A 17,217-nucleotide genomic window follows, 5' to 3' on the forward strand; every position below is an offset into this window, starting at 1 on the left:
AAATGTGGCTTTGATGCGGGAATGCAGACATGAAGACTGTTTATGATAGGGCAAGCAAATGTGGCCTAATGTTCTAATAGCAGTGAATACTTTTTCAGGGCCCATAGCCTGTCACCTACAGATCACCAAGCAGCTTTCTACCTGGCTCTGCAACTTGCCATCTCCAGACAGGTCAGTGTTTATAATGTGCCCTTAGCCTGGTGTGCAATGTCCCCTTCTAGCTCCTTCAGCTAGAGGCATCATACCGTCCTTCCTTAACTGAGGCTCGCTGGGAAGCTGGCACTGCTCTCAGAGGAAGCGAACTCCTCCCAGAAAAGACTCTGGGGTTCAAGTCAGTTTGAGTATGTGCTATGAATCAGAAGGCCTAGGCTGCACTCTTGAGAGTAAATACAGAAATCTAGAGGATCCAGCCTGGGCTCAGATATCAACACGAATGCAGGACAGAGCATGTACCCTGACTCCAGGGGTCACCAAAGAGCCTTTCTGCCTTTGCTAACAGGAACAGAGTAGTGGAACCCAGTGCTGAGCTTCATGATGGGGATTTAGTCACTGGTTGGAGCCTGATTGTCACAGGGTATTTATGCATAACTGGAAAATGCCAGAAGGTATCAACAAGAGCACTAGATCCTTTAAAAATGTGTCGATGATGTGAACACTCACACTGTTGCATGTTCTTGCTAGAAGGCTAAGTCTTGCTGGCCCTCATCTTCCCAGAGGCATCTTGAGCTGCCTTTCACATTCTAGTACCCTCCCCCTACTCCCTCCTACCTCTTCTTGAAATGTAGCCATATGCTTACCAGCCCACCAGGTGCAAGATGCTGGTGGTGACCCCAGCACATTCCTGAGTGCAGATTGGAAGAGTGACTCTGATTTTGGCTCCGGAGATATGCATTACACTTCCCAGTTGCCATGGAACAGTGTTAAGTGTCTCCCATTGGCAACCTGGGAATGGAGGCCAAGACACCTACCTAGAAAGGTCTGTCATTGATAGAGTATGGCTCACAGCTGGATTGGCAAGGAACCGCTGCTGGAGCAGAGGTGTGCTGAACACTGACCATCTATTTTCCTTGAGCCTCTTCATGAAACCATCTTCCTTATATAGTATCAGTCTTTTTCACTTGAGGTTACAGAAGGGGAGGACCCATGCCTGCCATTGTTATTTCCTTGCCTTGACACTTGGACACTGCTTGGTATGTGTTTGACACCCAGACTTACTTTTTGAAAAAAGGAGCCAGCTCTGAACCCCTCAATCCACTCTCTTCTAAAGACATCATTTTGAGCCCCATCTCTGTCCCTAAATATTTGACCATCCCTGTAAACCATCACAATGAGGATGGCTGCCTTTGTCTCCCTACTTAGGCTGAGGGACAATCACAGAGGAGGTTGGCACCCTAGAAAGTAGATAAGTAGATGGAGTCTTCTGGGAACAGCCTATCCACAAGGATTGTAGGCATGTAATGTTGAAGCACCAGGGCTCTGAGTGTGTCCTTGTTGACTGAGACAGAGGTCGTGACACTCCTGGAGAGGAATCAGAACAGCCAGAGTCACCCCCTTTTCATCCCTCAGTGGGGTGACATGCTCAAGTCATCTCAGCTCTCTGACTGAGCTTTCTCCCTGCCGGTGAGTCACGTGGCTGATCTAACGGCCATGACTGCAGGGTTCCTAAGAGGCTCATAGCCAGCACTTAAGGTGTAGAACTGAGCTCAGAGTGGAAAACCAGGGGGCTTTGGGAAAGGAAACCATGGAATCTCCTAAGGGTCAAGGTTCCTGAAGATTTGGGAAGAGGTAGGAGAGTCAAAGGATAAAGTTGGAGGCCACACAGGAGTCCCCTGGGCAGGTTTGTCAGGATGCCTCTATCCCCAGCTCTGTTTCTTCAGATTCTCCTTTCTATTGAACCTGTGAGATCTAAGTGTTCAAATACCTACTGAGCATGTAACCCTGGGCTTCATGCTTTTAAAGAAATGTTGTGAGTCTGGGGAGGTGGTTTGGTGGGTAAGGTGCTGCTCCCTGGCACTCAGATAACAGCCAGACACAGTAACATCTGTAACCACAACACTGTGAGGCAGGCACAGGTGGATCCTGGGAGCTCTAGGTTCAGTGAGAGATTCAGCCTCAAAAAACAAAGGTGGAGCGTGGTGGAGAAGACACCCCATGCCAGCCCCTGGCCTCAACATGCACAGGCAACACACATGTATACACCACACACACAAGAACATGTTGAGCAGCTGTTGCACTGTGTTCAAGGTTGCATCTGGGCCTGCTTGAATTTGGATACATCTGCTTTGCAAGTGGTCCTATGATTTGTTTCTTGCAGCCAGTTATTTCGGGCTGTAGTTTGGAAAGGTGTGGGGTTTTGTTTGTTTGTTTGCATATTTCCTTCATGTCCAGTGGAGATCCAAACATCTGGTCCTTAGAAAGGCTTCATGGCTTGTGAAGTGTTTGAATTTCAGTAATGCTCTGAAAGGGAGAGTGGTCAGCTAAGGCAGTTTAGTTCCATTAGGGGTCCCTAGGAGCTTGTCTGTGTCTCCATCCACAGTGACGTCATCTTAGACATAATCAAAAGTCCGTCTGGTCTGCGGGGAACGAAGTTTATTTAGATGGCAAAGGCAGAGAAGTGGGGTCTCTCCTGTTCCCTCGCTGGTCCTGTTTCTGCTGAGGAGGATGGGCTCTCGTTTGGCCAGTATCCTGTCATGAGGAGCAGCTCACAGTGAACTTGATGTAACCATGGCCTCTTTGTGTGACTGTGCTTAAACAAGCTTCTGGGTTTTGTTTTAAACCAGATACCAGAAGCTCTAGGATACGTTCGCCAAGCTCTTCAACTCCAAGGCGATGATGCCAACTCCCTGCACCTCCTTGCTCTCTTGTTGTCAGCCCAGAAGCATTACCACGACGCTCTCAACATCATCGACATGGCCCTGAGTGAATACCCAGAAAATTTTATGTAAGTAATCCCACCATTGATCTTCCCTTACTCTGGAATTACTGAATGAACTTCACTCTCCTCCTTTCTGGTCTGTCAAGTATGAGACCTTCATGGATACCCAAGGAGGACAGACAAACTATTGCTCCTGGTTTTTCCCCTGGGGCTTAAAACCAAGCTGTTTCCTAGCTGTCCTAACACAGCTCAGGTCCCCACCTGTTCTTCTCCATTGTGTTCCCTGAGGCACACATGATTGTACTAAGATGATAGTGAATATTTTGATAGTTATCAAGAAAAGTAGTAAGTAAATACTAATTCCCATACACTTGGCTGTGACAAAACTGTTAAACTGTAACTTGGATTAGGATGTTTATCTCTCTGAGTCTAGGTTTAGTATCTAGGAGATATAATTTCTTGAATAAGTTAATCAATATTTATACATACTGTAAGAATTATCATCATAAGCAGCCACAGGCTTGAACCTGCAGAGCCGTCATCACGTCTGTCCTCTGAGTCACATTTTTTACTGAGCCCATGAATGTGAGATTCATTGACTCTGTGCCTGGTGGTTAGGCCTTGTGGAGAACATTGTCTTCTGGGCTACCGGGTTACCATTTTATCATCGGCGGCGCTTGGTTACCAGTACACAGTGGCCAGAAATAGTAAACACTCCTGCGGGCTGTAAGGTTCTAATTGTCTGCATGGCTGCAGATCCAGTAACAGGGTAGGGACAGCTTGATGGTGGGGGCGAGGGGGAATGGGAAGGAATGTGGAAGGCGGCCTTGCTTTCTCTGTTTTCAGAAGTGCAGCAGTTGCGGTTAAATGGGTCACCTCTGGCTTGATCTCCTGGCCTCATCCCCTCCTGGTGGTTTTAATCAGAGCTTTTTCAGCAGCTCTCCTTGGAAAATTGATTCACATATTTCCACTACAAACATTTCTTTGTCTTCAAGGAAAGGGCACTTCTCTTCTCCCCATCTCCCTATAATCCAGGAAACCTGTGACTGGAGGGTTCTTTTGTAGGCTCAGCCGTTTGCAGAGTGAACTAAAGAGTTTTGCTGCAGTTTTGCTTCTTGCACGTCTCGAACTTGCTCCTGTGACACCTGCGAATTTCTGTATTTTATCCCATGATGTTTAGCCCTGTAGAATCACGGTGATTAGACTACGTTTTAAAGTATTTGGTCCTTTCTCCGTTTTGATAAAGTGGCAGCAATCTGATACAATTGAACTTGCTCTCTCTCGTCAGTATTTATAAAGTGCCTTTCTATGACTCCTCCCTCCAGCACGTGTGCCCATGCATGTGTGCACAGCCACTCCCTCATTAGATACTACTCTCCAGCATGTGGTTCCTGTTTCAGTAGCCCACAGTAGCACCCTAGACTAACAGCCACACTGCACAGTAAGCAAATCAGCGGTGATGGCTGATGGGTAATGCCTCCAATGACAGCAGCTGACAGCCTTTCAAGCAGGAGGAATAAGGAGCAGCAGTGGAGATATGTCAGCAATGTAAACCTGTTATTTTAATGTTAAGCTGCAAACTGGAAAAATCAGAACATGTGGCATCAGGTCTGAGATCAGCTCAAGACTTGTCTGCTTTTCAAATATTTTTATTTCTTCCTTTGTGATAGGAAACTTCTTTACAAGAATACCTATTAAAAGTTGAGAGCAAGCCGGGCGGTGGTGGCGCATGCCTTTAATCCCAGCACTTGGGAGGCAGAGGCAGGTGGATTTCTGAGTTCGAGGCCAGCCTGGTCTACAGAGTGAGTTCCAGGACAACCAGGGCTACACAGAGAAACCCTGTCTCGAAAAAACAAAAACAAAACAAAAAAAAAAAAATTGAGAGCAGCTGTAGTCTGTGGATCCCACGATTACCAGATTATCTGAGTAAAACCTGTTAGCACCAACCGAAGCAAGAATGACAGGTGGTCTTGTCCCAGCTGTAGGGAGTTATGTTTCTTTCTGATGCATTTGTCCACAGCAGAACTTTAGACCCTGAATGAAGCCTAGGGTTGCCTCTAGTTTTTTTTTTATTCCTAAGCCACAGATAATAACAAACTAATAGTTAATATTATGTTCCAACTTGTTCCCTAGGAATGAAAATTTTTCCATTAGGGTCAGCCCTGTTTGTCTTGTTGAACAGTTGCCAGATAAGATAACTGAAGGTTCTCATAGAAGCAGCTGGTCCTCCAGCATTACCTCGTCTGAATTAGTCCCTTTTCCATTACTATAACAAAAAGTCTGAAGCTGAGTTAACATTTGGAAAAAGAAAGAGAGAGAGAGAGAGAGAGAGAGAGAGAGAGAGAGAGAGAGAGAGAGAGATTTATCTGTATATTTATCTAGAGGTCCAAGGGCTTGGTGTTAGATTCTGCTCAGTGTTGATGAGCGTCTCCTTTCATGTTGATGACGATCTCCTTGGCTGTATCTGTTATGCCATGGTAGATGTACATGGAAGGAACACATGCACAAAAGAGAAGTCACGGAGTGAACAGAAATTAAGAGAACAGGAATGGTTCAGCCTTGTACTTTTATAGCAGTCTATTCACAAGAAGATTAACTGGAGGCTGGAGGCTCTCAGAAGTTATATCAGTTGCCTGGCAGTGGTGCCACATGCCTTTAATCCTAGCACTTGGGAGGCAGGTGGATCTCTGAGTTTGAGGAGGCCAGCCTGGTCTACAGAGCCTGTTCTAGGACAGCCTTGGCTACACAGAGAAACTGTCTTGAAGAAGGAGGAGGAAGAAGAAGAAGAAGAGAGGAAAGAAGAGGAAGAAGAGGAATAGGGGAGGGGAGGAGGAGGAAGAGAAGAATTACATTAATTATTTCCAAGGAAAAATTAGAGCATGTGATAAAAATCAGAGCAGTATCCCCAGTGACATAATGGCTTTGTTCTAAACCCCACATCTTAAAGGTTCTGCCACTTCCCAACATCACCACACTGAAAACCAAGCTTCCAACATTTAAACCCTTGTGGTACACTCAAACCATGCCCAAAACATGCGCCATATGCTTTGGTTTGAAGGTGTATCCTCCAAAGACCCATATGTGGAGGCTTAGTGCCCAAGGTGGTGTTTTAGGGAGGTACCTTGAATCTTTAAATAGTAATAGCTTGGTTACTTTTCTATTGCTGTGACAAAACACCATTATCAAGGCAACTTAGAAAATGATCATCGGGTACTTGCAGTTGTAAAAGGCGAGTCCATGACCATCATGGCAGGGAACATGGCAGGCAGGCATGGTGCTGGAGCAGTATCTAAGAGCTTTCTTCTTGATTCACGAGCCTAAGGCAGGGAGAGAACTAACTGGGAATGGCTTGTACTTTTGAAATCTCAAAACCTGTCCACAGTGACACACCTTCTCCAGTGAGATCACACCTCCTAATCTTTCCAGAACAGTTCCACCAACTGGTGACCAAGCATTTGAATATATTCATCTGTGGGGGCCTGTGGTGGTTTGAATAGATATGGCCCCCACAGTCTCATGTGTGAATGCTTGGCCACAGGGAGTGACATTACTAGGAGGTGTGGCTTTGTTGGAGGAAGCGTGTCATTGTGAAGATGGGCTTTGAGGTCACAGATGCTCCAGCTGTGCCCAGTGTGGTACACAGTCTCCTGCTGCTGCCTGCAGATTAAGATGCAGAACTCTCAACCTCCTTCTCCAGCACCATGCCTACCTGAGTGTCACCATGTCCCCACCATGATGATAATATACTAAACTTCTGAAACTCTAAGCCAGCCCCAATTAAATATCTGCCTTTATAAGAGTTTCTGTGGTCATGGTGTCTCTTCACAGCAATGGGAACCCTAACTAAGACTGGGCCATTCTAATTCAAAGCATCATGGTGGCATCTGATAGAAGTTTCTAGGTTATTGGTATTGGCTATTGTTATTACCACCTGTGGCTTATGGATAAAAGAAATGTAATGTGCCCCTCAGCTTTAGAGAGTTCTAGGTTTTGCTGGAGACATCATTAGACCTTAGTTTGTCTTCTCTCTACTTTCTTTTTCTTTATGACTCAAAGCTGAGTTTGCTCCACTCTGAGTTCCTGCCAAGATGTTCTGTCCTTGCTAGAGGCCGAAAGTGATGCAACCACTTGAATTTGAGCTGGAACCTCTAGAACCAGAGCCAGAGTTGGCTCTTTCTATCATAAGGCAATTACTGTAGGTCTTTCAGTACAGCATCAAAGTGGACTGCACAGCATCCTCATTCTCCATGAAATTATAGCCTGTTTCAGTGCCTTGAAAAAGCTTGACAGGAACCACAGCGGTCTAGCTAAGAGGTACCATCTCAGCCGTTTTGTCATTCCAAACAGAACTGTAAGTGAATAAAGATTTTGAGAACCAGAAATTTTTTTTTTTTTTTTTTTTTGAGGCAGGCTCTTATATACTCAAGGCTAGCCCAAGCTTACCTTGAGGCTGAAGATAATCTTGAACTCCTGGTCCTCCTGCTTCCACTTTCTGAATGGCAGGATTACAGATGTGTGACATCATACCCAGTTTATGACATGTTCAGGATGGAACCCAGGGCTTCATGTGTGCTAGGCAAACATCCTCCGACCAAGTCACATGAGTCACATCCCCAGCCGGAAATTCCTTCCTAAAGGAACTCACTCCAAAAGTAAGTTTTGGAGAAGCTGCTATTATGGGCTTAATTCTGGAAGGGAAGGAATGCAGATTATTTTTTTTTTAAGTTTGCTTTCAGCCCTAGGAGCTGGACAAACCTGGTTCCAAACCTCAGCCCTCTACTCTGAGTTAGTTACTTAGTTGCTTTGTCTCATCTTTTCATTTGCAAAATGTGGATAGTAACATACCCATCTCAGAGGACATTGTAAGAACAGAGGCAACTAATCCAGTTATAAGGCACTTGTACCTGGTAACTGCTTAGTACATAAAAGTAATTCATATTATCACACTACCCCAGTGACTTCAGACATATTTTTGAATCCTTTAAAATTGTCATTAAATAATGGGTAGAAACTAAAGAGTGTTTATCTATTGTGTTTCAGAGGATGGCACAGAACATGAGTGTTCATTATTTAAGAACACTAATGGTGCCCGTGGATTGCCTGTGCATTCATTTCTTCTCATGCAAATATTTACATATATTTCCCATATAATATAATGGCTGTGTTTCCTTTTTAGCCAGTCTTCTTGCTACTCACCTGATGGGTTAATTACTGTGCTGACTTTCATGGTGACTGTTGTCTCCTAGTTCTCTACTGTCTGTCTGTACTTGTAAATAACAAAGATTTTAAGCTTTAAATGTTTTATGTATTTTAAAATATAACCCAGATACTACTTGCTTTCAGTGCTTAAAATTGTATTGCTGAGGTGTGGTCTTGTTGCATATTTATCCAGTCTACTCTAAATAGACATGGTTGCTCTTTTCGGGGGTGGGGCTGTGATAGAAAATGCTGCTGTAAATATTCCCTGTAAGTCTCCTAGTGCTGTGTTCAAGGATTCATATGGATCTTATGGGAGATTGAAAGGCCAGAGTCAGAGGATATTGTTGTTGTTATTTGGTTTGGTTTTTTAAGACAGAATCTTTCTTTCCAGCCCTGGCTGGTCTGGAGCTATGTAGACTCGGCTGGTCTTGAATTGGTAGATTTACCTGCCTCTATCTCCCAAGTGCTGGAATTAAAAGTGAGCTGTGCTACCATGCCTGGCAGGTATGTGCATTTTTAACCAAATTCCAAAGTGTTGCCAGGTTACGTTCCTCTGGCCCAAGAGCCCCTATGACTCCTGCACCCATATTGCTAGACTTCTTTTTGGCACTGTGGCTAATAATTACATTGCAAGTTAAGTGGCATGTCCCTCCTTACCAGTGAGGTTAGACATTTTTTTCATTTGTACATTGGTCATTTATTTAGTTTTCCCCTTTTCTGAAGAATATATAAAGTCTTTTGAATTGGGTTGTCTTCTTTATAGTTTGTGGGGTTTCTTTATATTTATGGTGCAGGTTCTTCTGTTCGTGTGCAGTCCAAAGATCTCCCCAGCTGTAGTCTCTTTATCTGTGTTGCTTCTCTTCTCTTTCTAAGACTTGGTGTGTGTGTGTGTGTGTGTGTGTGTGTGTGTGTGTGTGTAATTCATGCATATCTGCTAGAGCTCTACTACTTAGGTATATTCCCAGCCCTCTTTTTGTCTGTTTTAGATTTTGAGACCTCACCAAGTTGCCTCAGTTGGCCTTGAACTCACTATGTAGTCCAGGCAGGCCTTGAACTTGTGATTCTCTTCTCTCAGCTTCCTGAGAACCTGGGATCACAAGCCTGTACCACTAGACCTAGCTCCAATGAGCAGTGCTTTCTGTGTCTAAGGAGCCTTTTCTCCTCCAAGATTAGAAAGGTGGTCTCCTAAATTAGCCTCTAAAAGTCATGTAACATTTCACATTGAAATCTCGGTATCGGGTCAGTGTGGTTGTTTTCTTCACGTGCTTTCCAGCTGCACCAGTATCACACATTTGTCACTGCTATCCTCACACATTTAAAGGATCCTCTGCCCTCTTGCTCCACTGTGCCTCTGCTGTTCTGAGTCCGATTTCCAGACTGGTTTCTAGGCTGTTTCTACACTTTTTATTTAATGCCACTGGTCAGTATATCTGACTCTGTGTGGTTATAACTTTGAAGAGGTCCTATTCTCTGTTGAATCCTCTATCTATTTAGAGGGTGAACTTCTGATCCTCCTGGCCCCTCCTCCCAAGTGATTGATTACAGATGTACACCCTGGCTATATAGTACTGGGGCTGAAACCTAGAACATATACGTTCTAGGCAGTCCCTCTACCAGCTGAGCTGCACCCCCCTGCCTTATTCTTACTGCTTTCTATGTGAGATAGGCTTCCCTGTATCTTTGTGAGTACCTTTCTGGGTATTACAGCCATTTTAAGCCCTTTTAATCAAGTGGGTGCCAGGTGCTGCTTGAAAACAGTTCTCTCCTAAACCAGGCCAGGATTTCTCCTAAGTCTCAGACATCACTTCTGAACTTCACTTGCAGATAAAATGCTGGAATGGGTGTATTTGCTTGGCTTTGATCTTTGGGGACACAGCAAGGCTGTCATATTCCTGGTGGCTTTCGGGGACTTTGGTGTTACTGAAATGTTAGTATTGATGCATCAAGCTTACAGTGCTGCCAAGTGACACCAATACCAACTCTCCAGTAGTCTTGTCATCTACCTGAAGTTTGATTTCTTTTTTCCTGTTTAAGTAGGGAGCACGCTCACACTTACTCATGTGTTGTTTATTGGTAAGGTCATAAGATCAAGAGCACTTTATGTAACAATCAGATGTTTAGCAAAGCACAAGAAAGTGACTTTTCAAACACAAGTTTGGGTCTTTATGTGTGAACACCTTCGGGTATATTTTCAACTAAAAACATCAATCTCACTCTTCTAAAAGCTCTTCCTCTACAAGGATCCCTAACCGGCACACCTGGGGAGATTTTGTCAACTCTCCTTTTACATTAGTGGAAACTATGTGAAAAGACCTGGACACTTACTTAACAGGAATGATGGCTAACATTCACACTGCTATAATAAGCATGATAAAAAAAATGGATCTGGAGAGACGGCTCAGTGGTTGAGAGTACTTGCTGTTCTTCAGAGAATCTGAGTTCAGTTCCCAACACCCACACGGGGACTTACAACCACCTATAACTTCAATTCTAGGGACCTGACACTCTCTTCCGGCCTCTGTGAGTATCAGGCATGCACATGGTTCATTTACATACATGCCAGCAAATGCTTATACACATAAAATAAAATTAAAATGTAACAAAAATTATTTCTCAAGAGAGCATCTGAGATGGGCTGTATGCTTTCCCCAGCCTTTACAGACAAGGAAGCTGAGGCATAGTGTATCCTGTCGTTGTCGTACATACTCTCAAGGGAACTCAGCTTGAGCTGAAGCCTCCTCTTGAGTAGTACTTTGGTTTACTGATTCCAAAGGGGCTATCATTGTATCTGAGCCGAGTAATGACCTGTGGATGTGCCTTTGCTAAGAAGTTGGACCTAAGGAAGAAGGCTGTTCATGTTTTGAATCTTGACCTGTAGATACTCAAAGGATGTCTGGGTGGGCTGAGAGTACAGTACAAACCCAGGGACACCAAAGAGGGACAGGGAGCATGGGCAGTTACTGTTTAAAGGATACAGAAAGTTTTGCAAAATGAAGAGTTTTGGGGACCAGAGAGATAGGTCTGTTAGTAAAGTGCTTGCTGCAGAAACAAACACTTGAGTTTGATTTCTAGAGCCCATGTAGGAAGACACATGCATGGTTGGAGAGATGACGTGGTGGTTAAGAGTACTGGCTGCTAGCAGAGAGGACCAGGATTTCATTTCCAGCATCTACATAATGACTCACAACTGTCTGTGACTCCAGTTCCAGAGGATCTAAAATCATGTTTGGCCTCTCCAGGCACTACCATATGTCGCACATGGGGCACAGACACATGCAGACAAAATACCCATACACATAAAATAAAATACTTTACAAGGCCATATGTAATGATATGTCTTTGTAATTCCAGCACTGAAAAGGTAGAGACAGGCAGCTCCCACTGGCCAGTCAGCCTCTAGTCAGTGAGTTCCAGGCCTATGCTAGACCTTGTCTCAAAAGCAAGGTACGTAACACCTAAGGAATGACCCCTGGGGTTGATTTCCAGCATCTGTACACACACACAATTTCTGGGGATGGATGGTAGTTGGTGGCACAGTGAACGTACTTGAATGACTCTGAACCATATGCTTAAAAAGAGCTAAAATGGCCAGTCGTATGTTACGTATGTTTTACTACATTTATTAAAATGACAAGTTTCTTGGCTTTTATTGTTGATGTTTTTGATTATAGAATGGTTTCCAGTAAGTATTCTTCAAAGTTAGATGATTAGGGACCCTTTTTCTTTTCCCCCATGAGACGCGCAGGAGCGATCGAGATTCGAACCAGCGGGTCAGAGAGAGGACAGAGGGCCCGCGCCTTCTGCAGGAGGACGCCTTTCAGGCTGCGCCACCGCCGGTTTGCTGTGATTAGAGGCCCTTAAAGTCTGGATCAGCATTCCTTCAGCATAGACACGCTGAGCCAGGGTGATATATCCCACACTTGTCACCTTTCTATGAGGTTCCGCAGTGGTGAGATCTTGGTAAACATGGAAGCATGTTAGGAGATAGGCCAGTGGCTTAGAGACCAACTTGTTTCCAACAGAAGACTGGGAGGACTGGAGAGTATTTGCAGCTGCATTTGTTTAAGGAGGAGACTCCATCCTACAGTGCCAGAAGGCAGCCCAAGGTGGGTGGGTGGTGCTCCCTACACCTCTTTTCCCACATTCACCTAGCCAGGCGATTCGGGTTTAATTCCTCAAGTCTCTTGTGCCCTTTCCAAAAGAACCCCTCTCTTTGGGGAAAATTTTGTATTTTTCAAAATGGGCCAGTCTCCCAGTCAGCTCAAGAGAGCATACGTTTGGCAGATCTGGGAGAAGTTGGGCTGAGACAAGGCCCACCAAAAGTATCCCTCTCTGGTCTTCACCCAGAAAGTGATTAATTTAAGTATTGTTGTTTTAAGATCTACAAACTCTCCTAGTGTCATTCAGTAATTCCAAGAATCGCCTTCAGAATTTACACAACGTGCTTTCTAGAAACTGAGTCTAGCTGGGCGGTGGTGGCGCACGCCTTTAATCCTAGCACTTGGGAGGCAGAGGCAGGTGGATTTCTGAGTTCGAGGCCAGCCTGGTCTACAGAGTGAGTTTCAGGACAGCCAGGGCTACACAGAGAAACCCTGTCTCGAAAAAACAACCCCACCCCACCCACCCCCCCAAAAAAAGAAAAAGAAACTGTGAGTCTGCAGTGCCTTGCCCAGAATACCTAGCATACCATACACCTGAGCATCGTGTGCCACAAACAGCTGGGTCTTATAGCTCTGCACAGCAGCCGGGGAGCCTTGAGGAAGTCAAGCAGGCCTGTTTCTCCTGTCACCCACTTTTCTTGGCACTTGGCACCCTGTGCTCTCTGGACCAGTGGCATTGCCTGCCAGCCCTTTACAAGACCTGAGGGCAGCTTCTCTGCCTCCCTCTCACATTGTCTTTGATGCCTCATGCCATCCAGTCATAGAGCTCTTAGGAGTCCTGCCTGGGCATGTAGAGCTTGTAGCTTTGAGGTCAGCATGGTATGCAATGGCTCCCTTCATTAAAGCAGAAATTGAAGATGATTAGAAAGATGACTGTAGTGTTTTCAGGTCATTTCCAGCTTAGGTGCCGTGGCTCCAGAATACTAATTCAAACCGAGATCAACTACTGAAACAGGAGCCAAGAATGAGGGAGACTGCAGGGCCATGAGGTGACATGTGCCAGTTGTTGGTTCTAAACATACTTTTAGACAGCTAAGGTGTATTTCAGTTTATTGACTCTTTGAACTGAGAGGCAAAATGTAAGGAATATGGCCCATCATAAAGAGGAAGCAGGCTTAGGATCACAAGGAGGCAGCCACATCATCAGGCTTGGGTCTCTCCCAAGTCTGCTCTTCCCAGGGCAGGATAAGAGACAGCTAAACCCTTAAAACAAACAAACACAAAACAAAACAAACAAAAACCAGCTACTTACATAGTCTTTGACACTAAGAATCTTTGTTTTACCAAATCAGTGTGCTCTAGGTTTTCTGGGACAGCTGATATGAGAGTGTGGGGAGACAGTGCGGCCCTGTCACCCACTAACACCTCAGACCAGGGAGGGAGAAAGGCCAATGAGATTCCAGATGTGCTGGCACATTGCACTGTCTCCTGGAGCAGCTGAGGGTCTTAAAATGGCCATGTGTTTAGAACTTCCTTAGCAGTTGAATAGCTCACACCTGGCAGTGAGCCACTGGGTGGGTTCCTTACCAGAGAAGCTGATACAGTGCGGAGAGCCTAGCCCTCAGGCCCTCCTCCCCTCTGCTGACAGCTGACCAGGAGGCAGAATGCATTTAGGTGTGTAATAGGATCAGTTGCCCAGAAGGACCCCTTGAAAGCCTGAGAATAAGGGTTTGTTATTGAAAGCCTGTGAGGTTTTGTATATCAGCAGAGATTTCTGGACTGGGATACGTTTCAAAAACATTCAAGTTTGAGACGTATTCTGGTAGGCATGATGCAAAACTCCCCACTGTTCGTTAAACTTGCCTTTTATTTACCTGCCTGTTCTGGAAAAGCATTTGCTTCTTCATCCCTGGGAAGGCCTTACTGTGCCCATTCTTGACTCCTCCATGTCTGTATGCTATTGGGACAGTTGCTCAGTGCTCTACAGACTCAAGGGAGGACCATGAGGTAGGCCACTGTGATTGATGCCCCTGAGAGACTGATCACCCTGTATACCCTCGCTGTAGCTATGGGCAGTGCTGGGCAGAGTTCTAGATCAGCCCTCAGAAAGTGCTCAAGGTGTCTCCCTGGAATGACAGATACCATGTGTTCCGTACCACAGGTAGGGTGCCTGCAGTTCTGAGCTTACTATGATTGGGTGTGCAGAATTCCCGCCTAGCTTGGGAACTAAAGGCATACTCCCAAGAGTAGCATTGGAGGCAAGTGTAGTACATACGAATAGTTCCATCTTCTCGAGAACCCAAGAGTTTGGAACCAGACTGGGCAACATAACAAGCTCTCAATTCTAAATAAATAAATTAATTTCCCCTGGGAATGAATAAGCACAGGAAGAATTTCCGAAGTGCAAGGACCATGGGAGCTCTTTCCTGGGAAGTTGTTTTTCTTTTGTTTCAAACCGCAGCACTGAAGGTCCATCCTCCATTAGGGTGGACAGCTGTGAACGGCAGTGTTTCTAACTTTGCATCTACAATCCCTGGGAACCTAGCTCTGTGTGGATTCTGACTTGGGGTGACAGGTAGAGGAAAGATAGAGATTCTATTTCTCACAAGACTCTTCCTAGTAGATTCTTCAGCTACATGTATTGGGATCGACCATATACTTGAGGTAACAAAGTATTCAAAGATCTGTTACAGCCTTTTCTAGCTTTGCATTAATTGGGAAAACTTGTAACTTCTTTTTCTAATGAGGTAATGAATAACATGTCAATATGCGGTTGGGTAAGCCAGATGATCTTTGACATTATTTCCTGGGTAACAGATGAAGAATTAGATAATTTGATTGATCTGCAGTTAGTAAGGCCTCAAGCAATAGTTGATACATATTAACAGTCACCTGACCTGGCTGACACTCATTCCTTCCAAATGTTGACAAAGGGGAATGAAAGGGCTGTGTCTCAGCTCTGGCCCCTACCCAGCTATAAGCCAGCATCACAGTCACCCCTGGTGGGTAGCAGTCACAATGGCCGAACTCAAGGCCACAGGCTAGGTGTTTGTTCGTGTGTGTGTGTGTGTGTGTGTGTGTGTGTGTGTGTGTTTCCGGCATTGGTCCATTAAGACAGCCAGCCAGCACAACCATGCCTCCAACCAGCACATAGTAGGTTGAAGACAATAAACAGGAAGACTCGAACCTTCAGAAGAGTCGGCTGGTTGGATTTGAAGACACTTCTGGACAGGGCTGGCTGCACATGGCCCACTTCGCCTTCCTTTTTCAGAACACCTGTTCCCAAATGACTCATCTGGCTTTAATCCCTCATCTCCCCCCTCACCACACTGCTCTTCATTTTTCCTACTGCTTGCCTTGGTTGGGTCGGCTGCCAAACCGTCTTCTCTAGTTAAAAATGTCTTTTGAGCGTACTCGCCCCACCCACCCTACGCCCCCTCCTCTGCTGATGTAGTCCTTCCTTCTCCCAGTGTCACGTGCACACTTTCCTCCAAGCCCTCGGCAGCTGCTTTGTCTCTCCAGGTGGGCTGCCCAGCTCTGAAGTGGGGGTCAGGGAAAATATCCAGGGCTCTGAGGACCTGTGCCACACTGGAGCAATTTTCCTAGGCTGTTCTGCACAGCTGTTTTTGCATCCTGCCCACGTTCAGTGGATAAGCAAAGGAAGGTTCCTGGCGCACGGAGTCTGAGAGTTGAGTTCACAGATCATCACAAGATCCCAAATGTTCAGGTTCCTAGGATTTTATTTCTAAATCAGCTGCCGTGACTGCAGCCCTCACAGCGAGGTAGTGCAGGTTTGCAGGATTACTATGCGTGTTTCCTCCTTGGGGCATTTAATAAGCTTGAGGAAATCAGAGCCACAGACTTTACATTTAAAAAAAAAAAAAACTTTAATGTGTATGCACTGTGGTGTGTGTGTGTGTGTGTGTGTGTGTGTGTAGGCTGTGTGTCAGTACATGTGTGGGTGTTGGAGGACTACCTTAGATGCCAGTCCTTGCTCTCTCTTGTATGAGAACAGGCCTCTTGCATACTGACAATGGTCTTCTGAGATCTTCCTGTCTCTGCCTCTCATCTCACTCCAGGAGCCCTGGGGTTACAGGTCAGTGCTGTCTTCCTCTGCCTTCAGGTGGCTTCTGGGGATCCAAGCTCAGGTCCTCATGTTTGCACAACAAGCACTTAACCCACTGAGCCATCTCCTCAGCCCTCACTGGGCATTCTTGATTGGAAACTTTTGTGCATATTAAGTTTCAGAATTTTAAAATTTGTGCCTTTTAGCTTTCTCCTTCCCTAGCCCAAGTCAGGATTTATGGGAGTAGACCCAGGAGAAAGCTGAACCAGAGTGGGACAGGTTTGACAGGGTCAGAAAGTCATCCTGGAAATGGTTGCTAGATGTCCAGCTTGCCCTGAGAGGTGTCACTTAGACTCCTCTCCTATGAAGAACATTGAAATTTCACATTACGACATGGTCTAGATCCTCCCTGGGACATTGTATGTCCGTTTTAAGCCCTTCCCTAAGCCAAACATAGTCTTTATTTCAGGAATTATCTTAGGATTCTTTGAAAATTTCCATAATAGGGTAAACTATTATTTAATGAATTATAATGAAAAGTAAAAGTTTGAGTAACTGGGTCATTCAGATCCCTGGAATTTTATATGTATCAGACTTTAGGGTGGCAGGCAGATCACACACACATGCACAAATGTGAGTGCCTATTCTCTAGTAAGTCTTGTATGTGACATTCTAGGATCAGAGCCCCAACCCCAACTCCTCAGACTCAAGGCCACAGTGTGATCCTCACTGGGCTGGAAGCTCTGAGAGGCTGGGGGCTGACCACACTTTATGCTACATTGTGTTCCACAGTCTTACATTTGGGGGTCTAAGTATTTGGCAGTGGACTAGACAGCGCGGTCCGTCCCTCTGCATGTGTCACTGTAAGATTGGAAATCATTCTCTGCTTCCTTTTCAGTGCTTTGGAGTCAGATAGATTTAGTTCAGTATCTGTGCTGTGAGTCTGGCTGGATTAACTCTGCCTAATTTGCAGGGTT

General features: G+C 45.3%; 1 protein-coding gene across 11 annotated transcripts in view; it reads left to right on the forward strand.

Moving 5' to 3' along the window:
- The window catches only part of Ttc7b (tetratricopeptide repeat domain 7B), a 219,320-nt gene that overhangs the window by 143,044 nt on the left and 59,059 nt on the right, over positions 1–17,217 (forward strand). For all 11 annotated transcript variants that reach the window (XM_076921409.1, XM_076921413.1, XM_076921419.1 and 8 more), the window contains 2 exons: positions 99–171; positions 2,781–2,941. In XM_076921409.1, coding sequence (XP_076777524.1) covers positions 99–171; positions 2,781–2,941 — 234 coding nt within the window. The remainder of the gene's footprint in view (positions 1–98; positions 172–2,780; positions 2,942–17,217) is intronic.

The sequence above is a fragment of the Arvicanthis niloticus genome, chromosome 23, assembly GCF_011762505.2.
Source record: "Arvicanthis niloticus isolate mArvNil1 chromosome 23, mArvNil1.pat.X, whole genome shotgun sequence".
Classification (NCBI taxonomy): domain Eukaryota; kingdom Metazoa; phylum Chordata; class Mammalia; order Rodentia; family Muridae; genus Arvicanthis; species Arvicanthis niloticus.